The 23,803-nt window shown below is 40.4% G+C and overlaps 1 protein-coding gene across 19 annotated transcripts in view; it reads right to left on the bottom strand.

The window, feature by feature from the left end:
* LOC117421522 (gephyrin) overlaps window positions 1-23,803 on the bottom strand; it is a 206,974-nt gene that overhangs the window by 27,030 nt on the left and 156,141 nt on the right. For 6 of the 19 annotated variants that reach the window (XM_058991305.1, XM_058991310.1, XM_058991302.1 and 3 more), the window contains 7 exons: window positions 23,366-23,428; window positions 21,519-21,561; window positions 18,654-18,791; window positions 15,680-15,739; window positions 3,853-3,945; window positions 1,842-1,897; window positions 721-840 (listed from right to left, as the gene is read on the bottom strand). In XM_058991305.1, coding sequence (XP_058847288.1) covers window positions 721-840; window positions 1,842-1,897; window positions 3,853-3,945; window positions 15,680-15,739; window positions 18,654-18,791; window positions 21,519-21,561; window positions 23,366-23,428 — 573 coding nt within the window. The remainder of the gene's footprint in view (window positions 1-720; window positions 841-1,841; window positions 1,898-3,852; window positions 3,946-15,679; window positions 15,740-18,653; window positions 18,792-21,518; window positions 21,562-23,365; window positions 23,429-23,803) is intronic. The other 13 variants (XM_058991303.1, XM_058991311.1, XM_058991313.1 and 10 more) reach the window with 3 other exon arrangements.

Genomic DNA, 23,803 nt, shown 5'->3' on the forward strand with positions numbered 1-23,803 from the left:
TTTGTGAAGTCAATCCATGCTGTAGGGCAGAGAAACAACAGACAGGCTCCTTTTGTTTCAAGTTCCATAAAAGCAGATAGACTGAGAAATTATTAGCTGTAGGAAGTCTTCAGTTTGACAGGACAAGGCCGATTTGATGCAGCAGAGAATGAGTCACCTGCACTATCATCAAGATTACTCAGGATTTCTTTTATTCATCACAACCCACTTTTATTTTCTTATAAAAATAAAGGATTTTAACTATTTAATGGATGCTAGTTAAAAAGTAAAAAACAAATTACCTAATTACTTCCTGAGTGCAGTTATGAATGAGTGAATCTGACCTACAGCATAGGAAGCAATTGGATAACAGGAAGTGACATCATTGTGTATTTAAAATATAAAATAGGATAAAACAAAAGATTCTTAAAACAAGAAAAGGGAGGGAAATGTGGCTCGTGCTATAATGAAAATCTATTTAAACGTTTTGGCTATTGCTCCTTTTAAGAGAGTCTACATTCATGTCAAATTTTGATTATATTCCTGCACATCTTATCCTGTGTAGGGATGTCACCCTGTGCATAAAACACTGCAGCAGTTTGAGAAAGCAACTCTTTTAATATTAAATAGCCATGAGATCAAATCACAGAGTTTCAGCAGAGCTGAACTGCCATACACAAGGCAACTTCTATTCGATTCCTCATAAATGAACTGCATTAAAAGGAAAGTTCTAGGACTCACGTCATCTGATTCTCGTAGGAGCTCTGTGTCTTCTACCTGCACCACTGCGTCAGCGCCACAGGGGATGGGGGCGCCAGTCGTGACGCGCATCACCTGACCTGGCATCACTGTGTGAGTGGGCTTTAGAACAGAACACAACACATCCAGTTATAATCCAAAGAACACAAAGAATTCTGAGCAAGAGGAAGCAGTCTGGCCCATCAGTGCTCGTCCGGTTCCTAGTAGCTGGTTGATCTCAAAACTTTGTCAGGTCGGGTGTTAAAGGATCCCAGTAGCATCAACAACATGGCTAGGCAACTGTGACAAGCTGGCTCGTGTGTGACGTCAGACCAGGAAGAGAATGGACACAGAATGTGTAGTGAATGCGCTGCTGCGCCGGTTTATTATAAATGAACAAATAAAAAGGTTGAACAAAACAGAAACACCGAACAAACAAATCGTCACGGTGACCAAACCAGACATACAAAACAAACAGACACGGAACAAACAAGTATCGTGCTGGTGTCAAGCCAGCACAAGTAGCAATTGTTATGATTTATTTTTATTTCTCTGTAACTCATGTCTCGTTCCGCCTCTGAACACACTAACCCCTTTCTCACCCTATTTATATACCTGTGGCTGGAGCCTTAATTAATCATTTATTGAATTCATGGCTCCAGCCACGTTCCCACATGTTTTTACAGGGAGGATTTTAACTGCCTCCCTGTCACCACTACTCCACACACACACACAAACCCACATCCCCGTGCTCACACACCAGCATACATTAAATCCCCTCGTGATACATAACCCAGGCGATACAAAATAAACCAGAAATACACTCAGGGGCGGGGGAACCTCGTCACAGTAACCCACTCCATACCCTCATCAGTGTTTTCATACATCAGTGTCAAAAGTGGAGGAAAAAAAAAAAAAACAGGAATGGTCTGTTCAATTGATTAGATCTAAAGTGAACAGATTCAGCACTGTTTAAATATTAAAAGACGGGGACGTTGAGGAAGCTTTGAGTGTGTGTGTGCAAGTCTCTTAACTGTTAGTGTAAAATAACAATATAGATATCAGAGGAATAGCACTTTAAACCTGATGTTACTACAGCAACCTGAACGTAGAACTCATCTCACCTGCTCACCAGCCTGAGATTCCCCGATGATAAAACGATCCCCCGGCCCATCAGCAGCTGGAAAAAGTTATAACGCGTAAACCTTTTCTTCTTCAGAGCTTTTGTTTGATTTATTTTGTATGTTTTTTTACATTTCTCTTACTTTGGCATGGTGTTTGCAATCATTCTGCGTGGCTCTGGGCTCTGTTGCTCCCATACTGTTGTTCTTTGGGAGCTGTGAGCTTGCCTGGAGATCCTAATTGCCAGCACTGAACAGATGTCATTCAAATGTGACATTGTGACCTCTGTTGACCCCACCCTTTCTCTTGCTCAGTATATATGTAGAGCAGGTGGGGCTAACTGAGGTGAAAGGTGACGCTGGACCCAGAACCATGCAGCATGAGTGTAAACACCATAAACAAGTCAAAAGTCATCTGAAACAACATCTTAAAGCTATGGACTCAAACTGCTCTCAAATGTTGTTTACAGTGCAGCATTACCAGTAATGGCTACACAGTAGATCTCGTGTGGCACTGATATGACACTAAGGAAAAAAACACTAAAGAGAGAGAATAGGAAGCAGCAGCAAACATGAACAGGAATTACAGAGTACTAAACAAGTCAAAATCTGTATTTGTAATGGTTTCTCAGTTATATCTTAAAATTGGGGCTGGGGTAATTAAATGCGTACTAGATTACTTTGCAATACGTTATAGCAAACAGCATTACTACTAGCGACAGTGGCTTGGTCAAATTCTTCAATTCCAAAGCAAAAGTTTGCTGTCTGATTGACATTGATGTTGTTTTAAAACAGAAAGCTGTAGCGCCGCTGTCAGACTGATCTGAGTTAATAAAAACCCTGTCCTGAAATAAAAAAGCAGAGTGAGAACTAGCCTTGGGCGGTCCCTCAGGCCTGGAGGCACAGCAGCTTCTGTGCAACACAGCGTAAGGTCAGAATGATTCATGGTCTACTAGGAACACGGTGTATAAATAATGAACAGCTACATTCACTTGGCATACCGGTACTAATTGCAGCACAGCTCAGATACTGGCCTGCCAGTTAGTCCGGGGCCGCTCTCAAGCAGAGACTGCACATTGTGCTGAAATTTAAAAACTGACTATAGGTGAGAAGAATGGGAGGCTAGTGAATTAGTCTTATGCTCCATTTAGCTTCCACTGAATCTCTTTGCGAGGAGTAAAACAGCAAGATGTTGTTTAAAATGTCTTTTAGTCGTTTAAATAAAATAATTCTCACTGGCTACACTTACAGAGATGTTCAGGAAGTTGCACAAGGGCAGCTACAATGGCCATATTCTGTCATGACAATGATATTGCAGTACCACATCACAATGCCTGTGGTGCCAGGCAGTGTGCTAGCCTATCAGGACCACTGTGCAATGTTTGTCAACTCAAATCTATTGTGATGCGATTGCTGGTAATGCGGTGGTGGGTCTGTGGTTGACGTTTCCTCATGGTGACACACTGGGATTTTTTACCAATGCATAGAAAACTAGCAAACTACAAATCAGCCCCTAATCCTTGAGAACCTGACTGAGATCAGCAGGAGCTGGATGTATTCCCTCCACACACTGCGGAGGAATACGAAATCTAAAATGCATCAAAAATGAACAAACATCCAGTATCTTCACTGACGTTATGTGTCAGGTATGAATGACTACTTGTACTAGCACTGTATAATCACGCACATAGACGCATGAGCTTATACTTGGGTGCATGCTGTTTTGTTTGAAAATGCAGCTCCTGCTTTGGTTTCACATATAAGTCTGTGTGACTGTGTCCGAGGAGAAACGCCCCCATTGCTGAGGAGAAGTGTAAACACAAAACGTGGGGCTGAGATGTTTATAATGCTGAACAGACAGCTTAAGAATGCATATCATGGGATAACAAACAGATCCTAAATGAAACAGAATGCAATTTCACCGGGTATAACATGTTAATTTACATTTCCACCTATCTGCAGTCACACGGTATTCCCCTGCTGTTTCTTACACTTTCCTGTGTGAAAGTCTCACCTCGTACAGCATAGCCATCCTTGACGGACGCTGGGAAGGGGGGCAGGTTGTCCTTCGCATACACATCCTGCGCCAGGACTCGGCCCATTCCATCTGTCGGGGGGAGAGAAGGGGAGATGTATCAGAGATGCACTGCAGCAGCTCAGTCTGACGTTGTTAAATGACAGCTCTGTTCTCCGTGAATGCAGTTCATGTGTATGTGACACATCCTATCAGCAGGTATGACAGAGCCGTGATATCTGTCTGAAAAGAGAGGATGTTGGAAAGAGTAGGTTTGCTTTCTATGGACCATGCTGTTATGCATTAAAGTGACCAAGCACCACAAGATGTAGGATTCCTACTGACCCCGATTCCACATGTTTACTGCCTCTTTACTGTATAAAGTAAAAATTCAAGAACATTTAATGTTTCTATTTTAGAATACAGGTGCGAGTTATTTGGAATAAGCCTATCATCAATGCTAAAACTAGGAAGTCTAGAATTGGCCAAGCCTTCAGTTAATAACCAGGTCTATTTGTGTTTACAATGCTTAGACAATCAATTTAATGATTTGAGGATCGATGGATTTAATCTCAACCGTTCCCTGTAAAACGAACTTCACATAACAGCAGTTTCCAATCTCACGTGAAGAAGAGACCTTTGAGGTCACAAAAGCTAGTGTAGCTAAGGATCAACAAAAAGACTTGCCTTTAGACCAGCATGGCTTATTCTACTTTACTGCCTAGTACGAATCCTCAGGACTTTTATCCACCAATAAGGAGGCCACTTAGGATGGCGCAACCTCTCACCAGACATGCAGGAAGATCATCACAACAGTGAAAAAGTATACAAAACCGGTCCTTTAAAGGGGAGTCTGGTTGGGGATTTTTTTAATAATGACAGGTTTGGTTGCAATTGGAAATCTAATACTTTGAATGTGTACTTCCCATTACTTGCTAAAAGCTGTCCACATATTGTGCCTGCTGGGCTGCAGGCACCTGACATGTTGTGCCACTGATCTCTCAAAGCACCATGGGAAATACGGAGGAAGGATGTTTCTTTGGTTCCTAAACTCCGGAGGACACCTGAAGAGTGAGCAAGCACCTAGTTTACTTCCTCTCTCATGAATTCAGTAGAAGACCAGAATTTCACTTTGTGGCAATCAGGGCGGATAACTTGTATTTTCAGAGTAATTACCTTTAAGAAATTCGAAGTTGCTAGGTATGAATTAATTTTCAATGTCAGTTTATGGCCTCGTACAAATGTCAGCGTCCTGAATGAGAGGAAAATTCGCTTTGAATAAGCTTTTAAAACACTCAATGCGGAAGTTAATTGTCATTGATTGGTACTCAATTGCAAAGATGTTTTGAAACCAATACAGTAAAGGTGTGTTCTGATTTATTTAATGAGTGCCGACTAATACTTCTTACAGGGAATTACTCAGGAGAGACGAGTGTGTCTCACCCCTAATGGAGAGCCACGGCTTTCAATGGCTCATTATATCAGCCCTTATTCATGGCAGTGAACCACGACTCACTAAGGGCTGTACATACAGTATGCTTATTGAAACTGATAACCAAGAAAACATGCATAGTCAACCCGGGGAGAAGAATTCATGCAAAAGAATCTTCCCTTTAAAAGTTTATAACAATAATACTATTGTGCATGTTTACAATCTTTAAAAAGCCTTTCAGTCTTAAACTTAAAAAAACAGGGCTTTCAAAGCTAACGAGACTTTTGCAGTTTGTAGAGGCAGTCTATTAAAAAAACTGAACCACAAACTCAATAAAAAATACAAAAAACTTCACTGTGTTTTGGAAGTCTTATTGATGTTTTGTCTTCAGATTCCTTTTCTGGTTTGAGTTGTGACCTTTTACTTTAACTCTATGCTGAATGTAATTACAAGAAGTTGAGATCCCTGTTTTATGCTGTTAAAAGCCAGGCACGACCAAACAAGATTAGGCCTGTCTCCTGGAATTAGATACAGTCGAGAGATGTTTCCATTTTTAATATTCCATGGCAGGGTCCCCTCAGATATGAAAGAAGCAATTTAGCTTTGCGAAATCATCTTGTGCAGTTAACGCAAGATGAGTCCACCTGAGCCGCATATGATCAGACAGCAGATGGCAGTCTTGAGGGAGTTCCTGCCTTCTACAGGAATGAGCTAAATGACCAAGCTCTCCCTTAGCATTACAATTGAGCAGGGACTTTATATCAAAGTCCCTATTTATACTGCTAAAGAAAAACAGAAAAACGCGAGGGTCTCCGTATTAGTTTTTGAAGCACAGAATCATGTTATACCTTCATACCATGGAGCAGGTTATAATGCGGCCTGGTTGTGGCTCCCATTTGCCCCATAATGACATTCCATTAGCTCTTTCCCTCTTGCTGTAAGGCAGAAAATAAATAGCATGGGCTTGCAACCAGCGCTCCAAATAAGGCTTTGTGTCTGGGAGTAACTTACCCTCTAATTTTAACACTGAGAGACTAAAATGTATTTTCAGGGGGTAAAATAGAACATTACCTTGAAGTCATGAGTAATCTCGATAAATACTGTACAGTCTTTAATGGTAATGTGGTAGGCATTAAAAAAGAGCCTTCCATTTGAACTGCAATGTTACTTTGAACTGCTGTACAACCCCACGTGTGTTCTACAAGGTTCTTTATCGGCTCAGCGCATTTTTTCCCGAGGTATCACACTGACTCCTGCAAATTAATTGCCGTATTCCCTTGAATTTAAGATGCAGCCCAAATTTCCCACCCCCAATTTGAGGAAAAAATAAAACATCAAATAAACATGCATTTACAGAGATACAACCTCAATTACACATATGGAGGCAGTTTGCGGCCGTCTGCTGTCACACAGAGCATTACAGTTACAGACGTGCTCAAATTTGTTGGTACCCCTCCACAAAAAACGAAGAATGCACAATTTTCTCTGAAATAACTTGAAACTGACAAAAGTAATTGGCATCCACCATTGTTTATTCCATATTTAATAGAAATCAGACTTTGCTTTTGATTTTTTATTCAACATAATATTGTAAATAATAAAACAAATGAAAATGGCATGGACAAAAATGATGGGACCGCTAGCCTAATATTTTGTTGCACAACCTTTAGAGGCAATCACTGCAATCAAACATTTCTGTAGCTCTCAATGAGACTTCTGCACTTGTTAACAGGTAGTTTGGCCCACTCTTCCTGAGCAAACTGCTCCAGCTGTCTCAGGTTTGATGGGTGCCTTCTCCAGACTGCAAGTTTCAGCTCTTTCCATAGATGTTCGATAGGATTCAGATCAGGACTCATAGAAGGCCACTTCAGAATAGTCCAATGTTTTGTTCTTATCCATTCTTGGGTGCTTTTAGCTGTGTGTTTTGGGTCATTATCCTGTTGGAGGACCCATGACCTGCGACTGAGACAGAGCTTTCTGACACTGGGCAGTACGTTTCGCTCCAGAATGCCTTGATAGTCTTGAGATTTCATTGTGCCCTGCACAGATTCAAGGCACCCTGTGCCATGCGCAGCAAAGCAGCCCCAAAACATAACCGAGCCTCCTCCATGTTTCACTGTAGGTATGGTGTTCTTTTCTTTGGAAGCTTCATTTTTTCGTCTGTGGACATAGAGCTGATGTGACTTGCCAAAAAGCTCCAGTTTTGACTCATCTTTCCAAAGGACATTCTCCCAGAAGGATTGTGGCTTGTCAATATGCATTTTAGCAAATTCCAGTCTGGCTTTTTTATGTTTTTCTGTCAAAAGTGGAGTCCTCCTGGGTCTTCTTCCATGGAGCCCACTTTCGCTCAAAAAGCGACGGATGGTGCGATCAGAAACTGACGTACCTTCACCTTGGAGTTCAGCTTGTATCTCTTTGGCAGTTATCCTTGGTTCTTTTTCTACCATTCGCACTATCCTTCTGTTCAATCTGGGGTCGATTTTCCTCTTGCGGTCGTGCCCAGGGAGGTTGGCTACAGTTCCATGGACCTTAAACTTCTTAATAATATTTGCAACTGTTGTCACAGGAACATCAAGCTGCTTGGAGATGGTCTTGTAGCCTTTACCTTTACCATGCTTGTCTATTATTTTCTTTCTGATCTCCCCAGACAACTCTCTCCTTTGCTTTCTCTGGTCCATGTTCAGTGTGGTGCACACAATGATACCAAACAGCACAGTGACTACTTTTCTCCATTTAAATAGGCTGAATGACTGATTACAAGATTGGAGACATGTGTGATACTAATTAAAGAAACTAATATTAGTTTGAAATATCACTATAATCCAATTATTTATTATCTTTTCTAAGGGGTACCAACAAATGTGTCCAGGCCATTTTAGAATATCTTTGTAGAATAAGCAATAATTCATCTATTTTCACAGCTTCCTTGCTTTATTCTATGTCATACCAAAGGCATGCAAGTATACATGATAAAATAGCTTTTAATTTCATCACTTTTCCGGAGGAATGAAGCATTATTTCAATGAGCTGTAAGGGTACCAACAAATTTGAGCACGTCTGTATGTGATGCTTCTCATTTCCAGGCGTGATTACTCACATCTGTTTTTCTCCCAGTTTGTGAACTGTGGTATTGCTTGGCATGTTGATAAATATGGGGGTCTGATTAGCATTTCTGATCTGTCCAAGCTGGTACTGTTTTTAGAAACGCTGAAATTGAATTCCTCAGGAAGCTAATAATGCATCTTTGAAAATGGCTGCCTGCATGTCATGGATGATTCGAGATCGGGTAGGGACATCTTTGGTTTGTCTTCTCTTGGCAGTCAGTCACGTAGCTGCTTGTGTACTCGGGTAGTCACGACTTTTGTTGGTGATTTTAATACACGCATCACTATACTGAACTCAAATTTAAGACACAGGCTATTTTTGAGATTTAAATTCGAAGGAATACGGTACGTTACTTTTAACATTAAATTCTTAAACTCAGTGGACATGTTAAAACTTCAATATAAAGTCATGCAGATAAATAAAATAAGGAAATGAATTAATACGTCAAAAAACAGTTAGTTTAATATTATAGGCCCTTTTCTTAGCGGTTGCCCCTGACGATGGTTCCAGTGGGATTTGTTCAACCTGTGTAGCTTCGAATTTCTTATTCTTACTGTGATTGGCTGCAAAGACAGCAGGGCTAGCCAGAGATTGGATAACGTTTGTTGGGTTGGTTTTTCTTGTGTACAGTTTATTCTGGTAGATGTCGTTGTCAGTGGAAGTTTTAGAGGAGGCGTATTTCTGATTTTTTTGAATGTGTAAAAATGGCAGGTATACAGCTTATCTGGACTGCTCCTTGCAACCATGACTATGACATTATAAAGAGTAGCACTGTTTTTTTTGTCTTGTCTGTGTTGTGAGAAACGCAATAAAAGAAGAAGCGAAAGAGAAGTTGCAGGCTTCTTGCTTTCAAGTCCAGATAAGTGTAATTTATTGAAGATAAAAGTTCTGAGTTGCAAAGTTACAACCAGACATCTTAAAGGTTACATGGTGAATAACAGTTTGCAGGTATCCTCTCTCCAAGCACGGATCAGAGTAATACAAAGAACATTGAACATTTTCCAGTTTAAATGTGGTTTCTTGTGACATCATGTTTTTCCTTAAAACCAATCACAAGAGAACACATTTCCAAGTTTTTACAATCCTTACATCAAAAGATTCACATCCTACATGGTCTGTGCATCTAAATCCAAATGTTATCTTGTCCTTTTTCCTAAATTGAACGCTTTGATGGGAGGAAAGAGAGAGATAGTTTCCAGGAGTTCTTTGAAGTTTCCAACACGAGAGACACCTATTGTGTCAGAGGTGTCACCTCTCTGTTACACCTCTTACAGGAGACAATAGTCATAAAACTGGTTGAGCTCTCATGGAAGTAGCTTTCACAGATCTCCATTTGTCTGTCTTTCCCACAATTAACAAGAAACATTACTTCATTCTATACTAAATCTAACATCTTTCTAAAGTCTAATCAATTTACTTATTTCTAAATAAATTTATTCCTACATTCTGTTATTAACAAATTCATGGATCACCACAAATAACATTTTCTCACAAGTCCTGTTGTGCCATTCAAACCTTCTACTGAGTAAACATCAGCACGACGAGGAAAGGCACGATTTGCCTAAAGAAGCAGGTTTTGTTCTGAAAGTCACAAGTGACAGGTAATATAGTGCTGTGATATGTGTGACTGGCACACTGTACTGTTGACTCAGCTTGTTAAAATTAGAGTTCTGAACCGCTAATGGACCCAGCTTATAAACTACTTAATAAAAAACAACTGCTGAGAACCTGCTGTAAGTGGACACAGTTTAAGATCTCACAGGCTTCAATTCTAAACCTCTATGAGTCAGCTTGTAAACAGCAGTCGGGGTTATGTAAATATTAACAAATGTAAGCCATCATTTAGAGGGGTCCAGGTTGGTTGTAGAAGTATATCTGGCTGGAGGTTCGACTGACAGAATAATAGTCTGTGGGTCTGCTGAACTGCAGGTTTGTCTCACCTGGCAGTCTGTGTATTTTCTAGCTTTTTGTCTTCAGCAATAGTAGAAGTACTAGGGCTGTGCACATACTCTACAGACTTTGAGTAATTCACTTTAACACGTTTTTTGTCGGCAGGTGTTGAATAAAACCTCAACAAGCCTATTCAAATAAGGCCTTTCCCTTATTTGCCTTCATCTATACAACAATGAACTTCCGCATTGTGGAATTACTGAGTATCTGAGCACCTCCTGAAAGGTACCCTCCAGGTGAGTGTCTGTAGTTCCAAAACTAATGTGGTAATAAGGGAGTCAAGTCAAAGAAGACATCAGGTTACAATGCTTCATTAAATATAAAGACTATAGGGGCTCCCGAGTGGTGCATCCAGTAAATGCACTTGCCTAGAGTGCAGGATGCATCCTATAGTCTGGACGTCGCAAGTTCGAGTCCAGGCTATTCCTTTGCCGACCGAGGACGGGAGCTCCCAGGGGGTGGCGCTCAATTGGCCGAGCGTCGCCCAGGGGGAGGGAGGGTTAGGTCGGCCAGGGTGTTCTCAGCTCACCGCGCACCAGCGACCCCTGTAGTCTGGCCGGGCGCCAGCGGGCTTGTCTGTAAGCTGCCCGAGAGCTGCGTTGTCCTCCGACGCTGTAGCTCTTGGGTGGCTGCATAGTGAGTCCGCAGTGTGAAAATAAGCGGTCGGCTGATGGCACACGCTTCGGAGGACAGCGTGTGTTCGTCTTTGCCCTCCCGAGTCAGCGCAGGGGAGCTGAGCTTAATAAAATAATTGGCCATTCCAAATTGGGAGAAAATAATGAAAAATAATTGGCAACGACTAAATTTATAAAAAAAAATAAAATAAAAAAATAAATAAATTAGAGACTATGATATGTTCTGATTGATTGACAGTGATACGAAGGCTACAGCAGAAAGCTCTATGACCTCAGATATCTGGTCGTGTCGTTGCCCATACAAGGAGCAGCATTTAGATAACCCATCAGTCCTTACTGTGTCTGATGGACTGGTTGAAATTGTTCTATTGCTATATTGCATGCCATATTGCTACCTTATCGTCCGAGTTGAAATCACATTCACAAACCTTTTCTGTTGTAAGTAGATTTCTTGTGTAGTAATTCAGTGTCCACTTCCATCTGTTTCAACAATGCATGCCCCCCCCCCCCCCCCATAAAAATGCCCCTCTATTTGTTCTGCACAGTGAGGTTAAAATTAGTGGCTATCGGGAGAGGGATAACATTGTTATTCTCGAGGAACAGAAGACAGCAGGCTTCCACTGGAAGGCAATTGTTCTGTTTAATTTTGTTAAGAAACAGCGCTAATTATTACAACTTTCCTGTATCTTCATCAGTCTTTTAAAAGTGAATCCTTTAGGGACGAAATGCACAACGGTTCCTGGCAAACAGCCCATCGCAGAGCTCAAACAATGCGAGAGGGAGAGTGCAGAAAGACAGCTATCACCAAACATAAAAGGCAAGAACAAAGCTGTACTGCTGGCACTGGACTGACTAGAGAGACAAAATCAAACCGTTTTATACTTAGAGAGGATACTAAATTTAGTTTGTTTCCACAGTACATTATTTAACATGAGCTGAAATATTCACATTTAAAAGCACAAAGGAACACAATTACATTATATTACATATCCCACATCAAAAATGACTTAATATGTTTCTGGGTTTCCTTTTTTTATCAGGTTGAATTTTGAATCCAATGCTCCCTCTTTGGCCCTACTGCGGACTGGTTATAATGCAGTACGGTCATGGCTCCTGTGTGCCCCATAGTGATATCACACCTATGGTTCCCGGCTTCAGCACTGCGTCAGGTCTATTCAACTGATCTACTCTGTGGTGGATCTAAATACCGCTGCTGTTAAGAACTCTAACATGGACTGCTCAGAACTACATTTCCCATCATCCTCCTGCTCACATATGTAACTGAGACGGATTTACCAGTGAGCAGGAGGATGATGGGAAATGTAGTTCTGAGAGGTCCATGCAGGTACATGGGAAGCCATCGTGAGGCAGGGAATGCAATGCTTGATTTGGGTGAAATCAGTTCAACCCGGTTTCACGACCTGGGTATGTGGTTTCATACTACACGGGATTGTGACCTGGGTAGCCAGAACCCGGGTATGAGCACCAGTGTTCAAGGGGCTTAATTCACGCTTTTCAATATTTCAACTATTTATGATATTTAAAGTAATTGTAGCTAACAAAACAGTTCCATAAAATGTCTCCGCCATGCCCATCTATTCATTGCATTGGTCTAACCCTAACCCTAAAAAAATGATATCCTGTGCTACACTAGGCTAAAGAAAACATGAAAACCATGCCTTTTAACTGTCTTGTACTTTCTGGGTCATTTCACCTGGACAGTAAAATTGTCCCAACTCCTTCACTGGCTTCTTTCCTGTTAATAACCAATCAGCTGCTTCCCCTGCTGACTGACATGCTTTCAGCCAGTAACATACTTTAACCCAGAAGACACTGCTGAGGTGAAATGACCCAGTCAGTGCTCACAGATAACCTAAGAATAAGGCATGGAAACTGAAAGCTTCCTTTAACCTAAAGTTGTATCAATTATTATGTTTTAAAATGTAAACCCATGTGTGCTATAGTATATGTTTATTTTAAAACTGCACATCTGAGCTGCACCTGTATATAAAATGGGTAAGATTCACAGACTTGCAGTCTCAAATTACACTATCAATATCCATATAATATCACTCAAACAAAACGAAAAAGTAAGGCTAGGGACGATGACTAAGGTTAGGTTACTAAGGTTATCACTGTCCACAGCAGTTTAGTAACAAGAGTGTTGTCCATGGCTTATATTTGAATTGTGCTCAGGAACATGATAATGTCCACATTTTGTTTTAATTTAAGCAATGTCTGGCACTTGCTTACAATCTGCCCAGCATTACTAGGGGTTGACGTGGCTGGAAGGCTTAATGCTTCTGACCAAAGATACAACTTTTGGAACGATCTGGGTTGTTTTTTGTCATTTTTGCTCGGGGGTAGTTCAGATGAATAAACGCAGATTTTTTGTAAGGTGCCTTCTCCATAGGTCGCGTTTACACAGAATTCTGCGTTATATATGCAGGACATTTTAATAAAACGCAAAAAAATAACTGCAGTGCGTTTCTAAAGTGCAAATATAAAAGATCATATGTCCCCTTTTTATCCCTATCCAATAATTTCGTTTATATTACGAAGTAGTTTTATGTAACGCAACATGTAAAAATGGTTCCACTGCTACTCTTTAAAAAAAAAAAAAAAAAAGCTGCGGGGGTCTCAGTAGCCCATATAGGTGAGCTCAATCGCATGCAGATTCAGAGAGTCAGACCTGAGGGGAGCAGAGAAGCTCTGCGCTTAATGCAAAAAATAATTGAAGATTCCAAATTTAATAAAAAATAAAAGCTTTCGTTTGCTTAAACCCTTTACACAAAAACAATGGACAGGCTTGACTATCTGTAGTTGTCAAACGATACAATGCATCGATAAATTGATGCATCGCCTCAACCTTAATAAAAAGCAACACACTGTAATAATACAATGTGTGAATAATAAATGGCTTTTATGTTTCTAACTGTCAGACCCTCCCGCCTTACCAGTTGTCAATAATAGCACAGAAGCAATTCATTTTCATGCACAGCGAGAGAACGATTTTAACTAAGGAGCACACAAATTTCAGAAAGGATCAGCGCTTCTTGCTCCATAGCCAAATATAATGCACCCCAGCAGGAAGCAAATTACAAGAGTTCAGTCAATTGATCTTCCTGCAGTGCTGAATGCAACCCACCCTCCCCAAGTCTCCTTTCATATGCCTCTTAGCAAAGTAAACAGAAAAAAAGACTCAAATTCATCTGCAGGTAGAGGCTTTGCACATCATTTAGCTGCAATTACTGCAAAGGGAAATTCCGCAATTATTTCATTTTGAGGTGCGTTTAAAAGAAGCGTGTTAACAGCTACCTGATTTAGACAGCGCTCTGTCTGAAAACTGGTCATTCTAACCTAAACATGACAGCAAATCAAGCATCTACATGAACCTCTATTCAGGACAAATGTGTTGTCATGCTTGAACTTGTACGCAACGTCATACTCTCAGAACTATAAGTAACATTATAAGCATTTCTGCTACAATACAGCACCCCTCAGAGCCATACATTTATATCAAACCGCCAACATATACTGTATATTGCACCCCCTGATTTAAACATGACCACCGAGTTTTGAGGCAGATAAACGAATGGGATCAACCAAACAAGCTCTCTTCAGTTTACCCAAGACTAGCACGACATTCAGCTGGTTCAGAGGAAGCTCTGCATCTGCTTGGCAATGATGAATGGAAGACAGATTACAAAATAAGATCCAGCGAAAAAACAAGATATTTAGTAAGCAATTGGATGGGATAAAACGGGCAAGTTATCAGTTGTTCTGTGTCTACCGGTATACAACTGTCCCAATACTTGTTGGAATGTATATACTGTAGCCCCGAGCCACTGCACAAATAGATATGCGTGTCAGTCTGGTTATGCTATGTGCGCAGTGGCACCAAAAGCTTATTCAGTCAGTTCAGACCTAAGTTTTAATATTCATAGTTTTAAATGATATTTCATTATCCATAAGGGATACTTAACATTTCTGCTATTTCATTTCTTACCTGTTAAATATTCTATTATGTGCATTCTGTATCAATCTCTATTGTTATCTCAGCTTACATTGCTATTTGCTTTGCTTTCTGCTTGTTTCTGAATCCCACAGGTGAAGCGCCGGTCAATGAGACCTGCGCTATCCACAACTCATTTCAGAAAACCAGCCTTGAGGAGTCTTTACAGAAGCCGTTGTTACTGGAATAGTTAGTAAGCATGACGGAATCAACAACAGAGAATGATACAGAACTCACATGACACGATGGACAGGTGAGAAACTAACTACTAGGAAAATGTACTTCAGAGCTGATTTCGAGCCTCAGTGCCATTTTTAGAGCATTTTACAGCACTTGGAGAATCACCCTTGACTACATCAAGCATGGTTATCTCGGGATTACTGTTAAAATAAGTGCTTGATGCAATCCAGATGGATTCCCCGGTGCTATAAAACACTCTGAATAAGACTAACTATGGCAAACCCCGGTCAGGTATAGGTCGATCAAATCAGCTGTACTGAAAACTTTGTTGCTTGATATTTTTTACACACATTAACTGCAACGTATAGAACTTTGGATATTGAAATCTACTGTTACTGCCTGAATAGTTTTTGGTGACAATATAGCGTGGCTCTGGGGAGTGACAGAACATACATTCTGACGTGCACAGTGCGTTCCTGCAAGGCTCTCTTCCTGGATTGTTGTACTGACCTGTATGATGCAAGAGTAAAACTGCGGCATTATCACCCATTCTCTTCTCTGTCTTTGTACCTAAAGCAGTAAAGACAGTTTCCACAGCTCTTTACTATCCACACGTGACTAAGCTCAAGATGACTGCTTCTGTGTTCGCACTCTCAATGTTTCATGTTGGATGCGCTCATAGAGATGAAACAATTATTTTAAAAAGCAGTGCAAACTTTAAAGATGTAGTGTCCCACAGTCACATTCACAAACACATTTAACAAAAGGTTATGTTAATTATCTTCTTTCATAACGATAGATTAGTCTTCAGGGCTTCACACCTAGTTTACAGCCCAATTGGTTTACATTCCCCACGAGTGCTGTAGCTCCCTGCCCAGATTTTACTTCACTCTGTGAGCCAAATAAGCACGCTTCTGCTACTACTTTCAGCAGTAGGATGTTATAAAACACCACATTCAAGACCAAAGAAAATAAATTAAAAAACAAATGTTCTACTGATAATATTTTTACAAGGAATTACAATAGCTGAGATTGTAAAACACTTTCTTAAACAAGTAAACAAAATATTTGTTACATTTGGGACATTCCACCTTTAAAACAAGCACACTTTGTTTAAAATGCAATTTGCGAACTGATCATTTCTATACTTTAAAAATGCATGCAGTAGCTTTATACACAGTAGGAATGCTGCAAGCAAGCTTTTATTTGTAAAAACAGATGCCGTGTGAAAATGGCAAAAAAAGGATAAAGAAGCTTGGCGTGTCAATGGTTTTTAAAGCATTCCACCAGCACACTGGAGGTTACAGCTGGCAACCTGAAACTTTCCTCATGCAGGTGCCTTGTTCACATTACAGGTCTCCTAACTATGACAATCACTGATTGGTTCTTAACACTAAACAGGGCTTTTTATTGGCTTTGTGTTTACCAGTATCCCAGTGTCTAGGCTCCACTCCTTTTAGGTTATTCATTGGTTCTCACTACACACTACAGAGCTTTCTAATTGGTTCAGTCAATCAGATAGCAAATGCCTTGGTTCCTCCCACCGTGTGTCTATGTAACTTAAACACAGCAAGATAAAATGACAAACAAACATTTTACTCTGTGATCATGGTACCACTGTCTGCATAAGAAATCAAGGGTCGATGCATGGTTCTCTCATACCAACCCACCAGCTGAGCCACACACTTTGCCAAGATACTGCTACTGACTCTTGGAGGGGATGTCTGACACACTGTGAGGTAAACCAAACCCATGCCTAGGATTCTGCTTAGGTAGATTCTTTTCACAACCACATAAAAGCGAAAGGCCGCTAAACTATTGCAACAGCAGCCAAGGATTCATCTCTAGCAGTGAAGAATTACTAACTGCCAATGTGAGAGCTATGCTTATTTCCTTATTTTTATTTAAGCAAAGCAACGTCCTTTTAACAGGGGCAAAACTTCTGGTACTAAAGTTAGTTGAAATATAAGCAAAACACTTGTAATTCAAAATACTACACATTGCACTTGAAATTTGTTTTCTGTGTATAAAGATGAACTGTACTACATAGTGAATGTCAATGTGTGAGTCATTGAATATGTTCTTGTTGACTGCAGCTTGAAGGAGGAGTCTAATACTCTTGTGTCCCTGTGGTTTAAGCCACTTGACATTACCCTCTTGACCCCTTGTGAAAGTATGCAGTTAGCCTGAGCTCGGGCATGTCCATTGCAAAGCAGTCAGAGGGGTGAACTTCATTTAAACTGAGTTTTTTTTACATGAAATAGTAATACTGCCGCCAGTCGAACCCCTCCTGTGTTGGTATGGACAGGGCCGAAGTTCTGTACAGCACGAGCAAGACTGTCCCAGCTTGAGATGACAAACTCATTTGTTAAAGTATCCTTTTCAACATAGTTAATATCTACTGTAACATAAACCCTGAAAGCCTAATATCACAAATGCCTGGATTAAACCAACGAAGACATTATAAATGTTGATAACTTTGTCTGCTTACTTTGTCTTATGCTGTTTTCAAGCTAGGCTTTAATGCAAGCTAGACTATGGTTTGCTTTCACCAAATGATAAAATGGGAGCAAATTGCCCTAATTCCTGAATGAGGCAGTTCTGATAATGAATGGGTTAATAGTTTAAAAACCCTAGTCTTCAAGCAGTGAGTGTGCGATGGCAGGGCACACCCCCCACCCCCACCCCCACCCCCACCCCGTGCGTCCTATTCTTGTGTTAACATGCGTTCCAAGCTACTTGGAGATGCTTTTCCACTGCGTACTGAACCATGGCTGAACATAGTGACAACACTGCATATCCATTAAGAGAAGAAGTGTCTGAATGTATTGGTGAAGAATGCCAAATAAAGATGAAACCATTCAAACTAGCAGAGAAGTGAATTTCGAATGACAACTTGGGGAGTGAATGAGATCAGTGTGAGAAAACTGCATAAGAATGATTATTACTCGGTGAACAAATCTGTTACATATCACTTATTTTGATTATTTGAAGTAAAAGGTTACAGAATTATATTTTGTAGCGTCGTAATGTGTAATCAGGCTGCCCCACCCTCACTTGCTGAGAGGATATTTTACGCAACATCTTAAATTGGGGGCAAACACTAAGAACACACTGATGTACAGCCTGGCAGCCCTCTGTATCACACATCAGCCAGCTCAAGCTCCCGTACTTAACCTCCACTTCCCGACATTTGGTTGACCAGACTTGACCTTCCTGTCAATTCTTTTGTTCTCCCTCTCACTTCCTTTTATACAGATTCTTTTTTTTTTATTAAAGAAGCTTATAAAAGACTTGAGGAAATCGTTTCCAAAGATTCCATTTAAATGCGTAAGTGATATGTGAAAACAAATCTGCTCTTGCTGTGATTTGCCACGTTAGGGGATATAGTTTGAGATTGCTGTAGGTTGTGTTGAAGTTGCAGAAATGAATCAAGGGCTTTATAAGAAGGAGAAGCACTATGTTGAATGGATGCGGCGCTCACCTCGGTAGTTGATGATTTCAGTGCCAAGCAGGGGCGTCATCTCCAGCACGGTGATGAAGGCCTTGTCCATGGAGGTGAGCGGGAACGGCGACATGCGGTGTCTCCGGGCCACCTTGGTGATATCGACTGCGCTGTGACCTGGGCACATGAGAAACACTCATCACAGCAGACTTTAATAACTGCAGCACCAACGCCAAACACTAGAGGCGCTATTTTCAAAAGCTTGGTGACCTGCGTTGAGTACAGCTATGGCCAACAGTTTTGCATCACCAAGAATTTTAGGATTGAGACAAAAAATATATATATATGATTTAGATATTTTATTTAATATCATGTAATCAAATAAACTACAAAATTATATTGCAAAAGTTTACCAGAAGCCAAAATAGCAGTACAGTATTTCCATGTCAATATGTTAACGTAACATTATTCAGCAGGTTTCATTCGACTTTATGAAGCAAATTCATTCTATAGGGTGATGCATAACCTTTGGCTACAGCTGAATATTTATTTTTTTATTTTTTATTTCTTAGCAGAATATCTCTGCTGATAGAAGCTCTAGAACTAAAAAAGCAAATCACATTTTGGGCGGAATTATTTAAAAAACATCTGAGCAAAACAGAATTTAAATTTAAGTTGAAGAACAAAAATAAATGTAAATGCACCTGTTTCTGTCATGTACTCCTCTTCAGCAATTTAAAACAGCTTTTGCAGATGAATAACATCACACCAAATAGCTGACTGACAACGGTGGACCTGCTGTACTGTGCACCCTCCTGCCAGCAAATACTGGTGTAACAGATCTCAGAACCACTCACAATTACAGTGCAATAGTGGCTGTGGAAGCTTCAAGCTCTTTACAGCGTATTGCTGCAAACGACAAGGGTGTCTGTAAAATGGAAATGCTGCCTACTTGTGAGGGCCAAAAATGAAAGATATTACACCTAGAATGAAGCCACCAAAGAGTATTTTTACAGACATTCTAGTTTTATTTTCATGTGTACTGAATCCAATGTAGGCCACCTTGAGCAATTTTCATGAAGCCACCAAAGAGTATTTTTACAGACATTCTAGTTTTATTTTCATGTGTACTGAATCCAATGTAGGCCACCTTGAGCAATTTTCATTTGTCCTGCTTTGCATCCCCTGTTTAATGTGAGCGTGGTCCTCCAATCTCACGGCCGTCAATCACCTCTTTACACCCAGGAGCAGGACAGCGGATGTGGGCCATGTAGGTGTAAGCATGAGCTCACCGGGAGCTTGGCCAGTAGGGGCCGCTGTAGAGCAGTGAGGTGAGTCCCTGACAGTTATGTCCCCACATGAGTGCCATGCATTAGAGTGCAAACCCGCTCACCCGACTGTGTGACTGGCCTTGCACACCACACAGCCGCGCCTTTACCGGTGAGCTACTCAGGGACCAAAGTAGTTCATTTTTAAAGTTGTCTTAAAATATATTTAACTGTATGAGATCAATAAGCAGGGATTTACTCATTGTACCATCACTGGGTATCTTCATGTTCTCTGTCCTACTTTATTGGGCATTTGAAAGATAACGTGCTTGGATTTCAGCTACCCACTCACTGTGATAAGCAGAAAGTTTCCTCCTTCTTATGCATTTGTAATATCTGCTTCATTGCAGTGCTCTGGGGTAAAACAACAGCATCAGAAGCAAAGTCAAGCAAGCACGCTTTTCAGATGGTGCCTTGATCAGTGTTTTAAGGAGGTGTTTATTATACATTATACAACAGTGGATTTAACTGCCCCACTTACTTCTATAGAGATTTCAAGTGGGTATAGCATGGTTAATTGCTATAACTTTAGCACTGGTTGTGTGTAATGTCTCCCTCGCTAGTATAAACAGCCTGAAGTAATCACTGTAGTACATTGAAAAAGTTAATGATTTGAGAGCAGGGCTCGAGCGCTCATGGCAACAGGTGTCATTCATCAATTTGTTTAATCCCAGCCGTGCTTTATTTGACATTCCGTTATTGAGTAATAACAGAACGACTGACCTCCATAGAAAGCTATGCAAAGAGCATCAATGCAAATCTTTGTGGTTTGATCGTCACCATTGCAAAATCTCAAGAACAAATGTCCCAACAGTTTTGCAGTGGTAGTAAATGAAGTGGTTGTGCATCTATTCATCTGTGCCGAATACATGAAGGCTGCAGAATATTCATTTCTTCATAATATTGTATATGTAGACCATCTAAAGACCAAAATCCTTTCAACACATTAAAAACACCAGATCTCAACCGAGAATCGCACAACATGGCTCTTCCTATGTTTGCATTCTGTTTGAGTGGTTCTGGTTTCTGTTGCTCCAGTATGGAGTTTTATCCCATTCACTCTCTCAAGAGCAGAGTGCCAATTGCATTACACTGGGCTAAATGATGTTTATTTTTTGATGTGGCTTTACACATACATCTACTGGGGGCTAGGTTGAAACCACCAAACTGAGATGGATGTGAACCCAGGCACGTGAGGCTAGTGTATTAGCCTTGGCTAAATCATTAAATATCCTTTGAAGAATTGGATCTACACCGTATATCACAGTACTGCAGTATATAACTGGTGTGCACAGCTAACCAAGGCTTTCATAAGGAATAGGACCGAAAGAAAAGGGTTTACAATCTGGTATACCTACGTGCACCCTGAATTGTATTAACCACCTATCCATGGTTATCTAAAAATAAGTAGTTGATGCAATCTAGAAGGATTCACCAGGGCTGTGCAGTCCTCTAATAAGATCCAGCACAGCAGGGAATAGGCTGATCAAGTCGACCCCTAGAACTGTTTAATCGATACCAAACTTTATAGAATGTATGCAGTCAATGCAAACAGGGCCATATAGGCAGTACTTACTGGCTCTCAGGATATTCTCCTTACTGCTGCACCTGGACTGCACCTGCAGAGAACAAGAGGGACCCCATCAGGAAACCGTGCACACAACAGCATGCACACAGCTGAGCCAGTTCGCAGGCTTCCCACATTACAGACCACACCAAGATCCTATTAATCCAGGACAGTCAACTACAGCAGCGGCTCCCACACATAACACTGAGGATCCTGAATGAATCCATACAATCACCCACCCGTATGTTTTATAAAGGTACATACTTATTGCGTGGGCATTGGAAGTGAAGAAGTGACACCAAAGCAGTACGCTCAACAGCAGCGCTCTAGTAAATGAACTGATCCCCCATTGCTTTATCAGGTGACAGGGACCAGTATGTGTGGGAACCGCTGAAGGCTGGTCATCTCTAACTACTTCCTTCGCGTGATCTACTCAAATTCTGAGGCAAGACTATGAGAAAAAACTACAAGTCAAGCACGCAGATGTTCTGGCCCGTACCTTCACCGGTGAGCCGAAACGCTTGTCTGCTTGACTTAGTTTCCTATGGTTGTACTTTTTGATAATTTAAATTGGTAGTTAAATGTTAGTAAATTATTATCAACAAATGAATGAAGTAGATGCTGTTCATTTTCTGATACTTAACTATTAAAAACCTGAGCAACTCTAATATGGAAAGCCTGCTGAATTGGTAACAGTAGAAGAAACAGGATCTAGTCAGCTAATGAAACTACTGATGGGAAGGATGCGGCAACTGAGGAGTGGTAAATGACCGTCCTTGCCTAGGAGAAAATGTGTTCTTTAAATAAAAACAATGACAAACAGAGTTACACTTCCAGAAGATGAACGACTCCCCCTTTAGGCCCAGGACCATGGCGGTAATGAAACACCCTTCCTGGAACCAGGACCTCGCTCCGCAGCACGTGGGGAGTTCTGAGTGGGTTAGTCAGCCTTATAAAAGGTCAAACTCTCATTTCAAAAGAACCACCTCAATGTCTTTATACATCTTCATACATACTGTACAGAAACACTTATGAGTTTAGTGCTCAAGCACCTTAGACGGTTCTTCTTTTAATAATAAATAATAAAATATTCAAGAATAAACCTTCTCAAAGAGCGTTGAAACATTTACCATGTTTATGTTTTAATCTGCTTCTCTGTTTTATAAGAAGTGAGGACGTTTTTTGGAATGTCAAATATTTTTCAAATGTCAAATACCTATGCTTTAAAACAGGTACTTTCTGAGATTATTATTCTTGAACAAATTACAGGAATAGCAATGTAGAAATGCTATTATTAAGTAGGAAAACTATTTTTTGTCAGAGCAAAGGTTGTAAAAATATGACATAAACAAACCTTGGAAGATGAACAAATTCATTGGACCATCTAAATTTAAAGTGTACTGAACTACTTTTTTTTGTAAATTTCAACAGTTCTATGAAATCAAAAGCGTGTAATCTAATACTACTGTAGTTTTTGTCCTTGGCCCAGAGGGAGAATGAATATGAGAACTACTGTAGAATTCTAAAAGCCCTTTAGTGAAGTTTGAAAGAAATACATGAAACTACAAAACACACAGTATGACACAATCCTACTTCAAAACACAGCTAAGAAAAAACAAAGCACCGCATCTAGTGAAAAAAAACAAAAACTAGTAGCATAAAAACAGTGATCCAACGAACACACGAAACAGCTAATAAAGATAAAGTATATTAGTGAAGAGACAGCGCTACAGAGGAAGAAAAAAATGGAAAAGTCAAGAATCTACAAAAGAAGGAGAGAGAGAACAAGGAGCTGAAACTCCTGACGCAAAGCGAGGTTTGCGAATGGGAGCAGCCCGTTGATCTGTTATAGTTACTCGCGAGTCGTAGCTCCTGTGGGTCCCCAGTTCATCTTTTAGACCTTCCAACCTATAATGAAGCTATTGCATGGGACACAAACACAAGAATGAGAAGGAACACAGACGCTCAGAGATCGAAATGGAAATAAAAATGAAAGAAAGGATACAAGTTGGCAAGAAAGTTACACGTCCACAAAATCAAAACTGAAAACAGATAGCAAGTAAAATTCTAGACTAGAGCTGTTTGAGAGTACGGCTGTTTGAGAAACAGATTATTGACTGCATGGAGAATAAAACGTTCATTAACACAACTGCTTTGTGCTACTGTGTCTCAAAACTGTGAGTTACATGATGAGTATTTCACATTATCTGGGGAATTACTGATAAAACTATGATATACAGTATGTTAGGCTAAAAGTGTTCCCACACAAATATATTTTCAAGAATATTTTCAAA

Source organism: Acipenser ruthenus, chromosome 18, assembly GCF_902713425.1.
Source record: "Acipenser ruthenus chromosome 18, fAciRut3.2 maternal haplotype, whole genome shotgun sequence".
NCBI lineage: Eukaryota > Metazoa > Chordata > Actinopteri > Acipenseriformes > Acipenseridae > Acipenser > Acipenser ruthenus.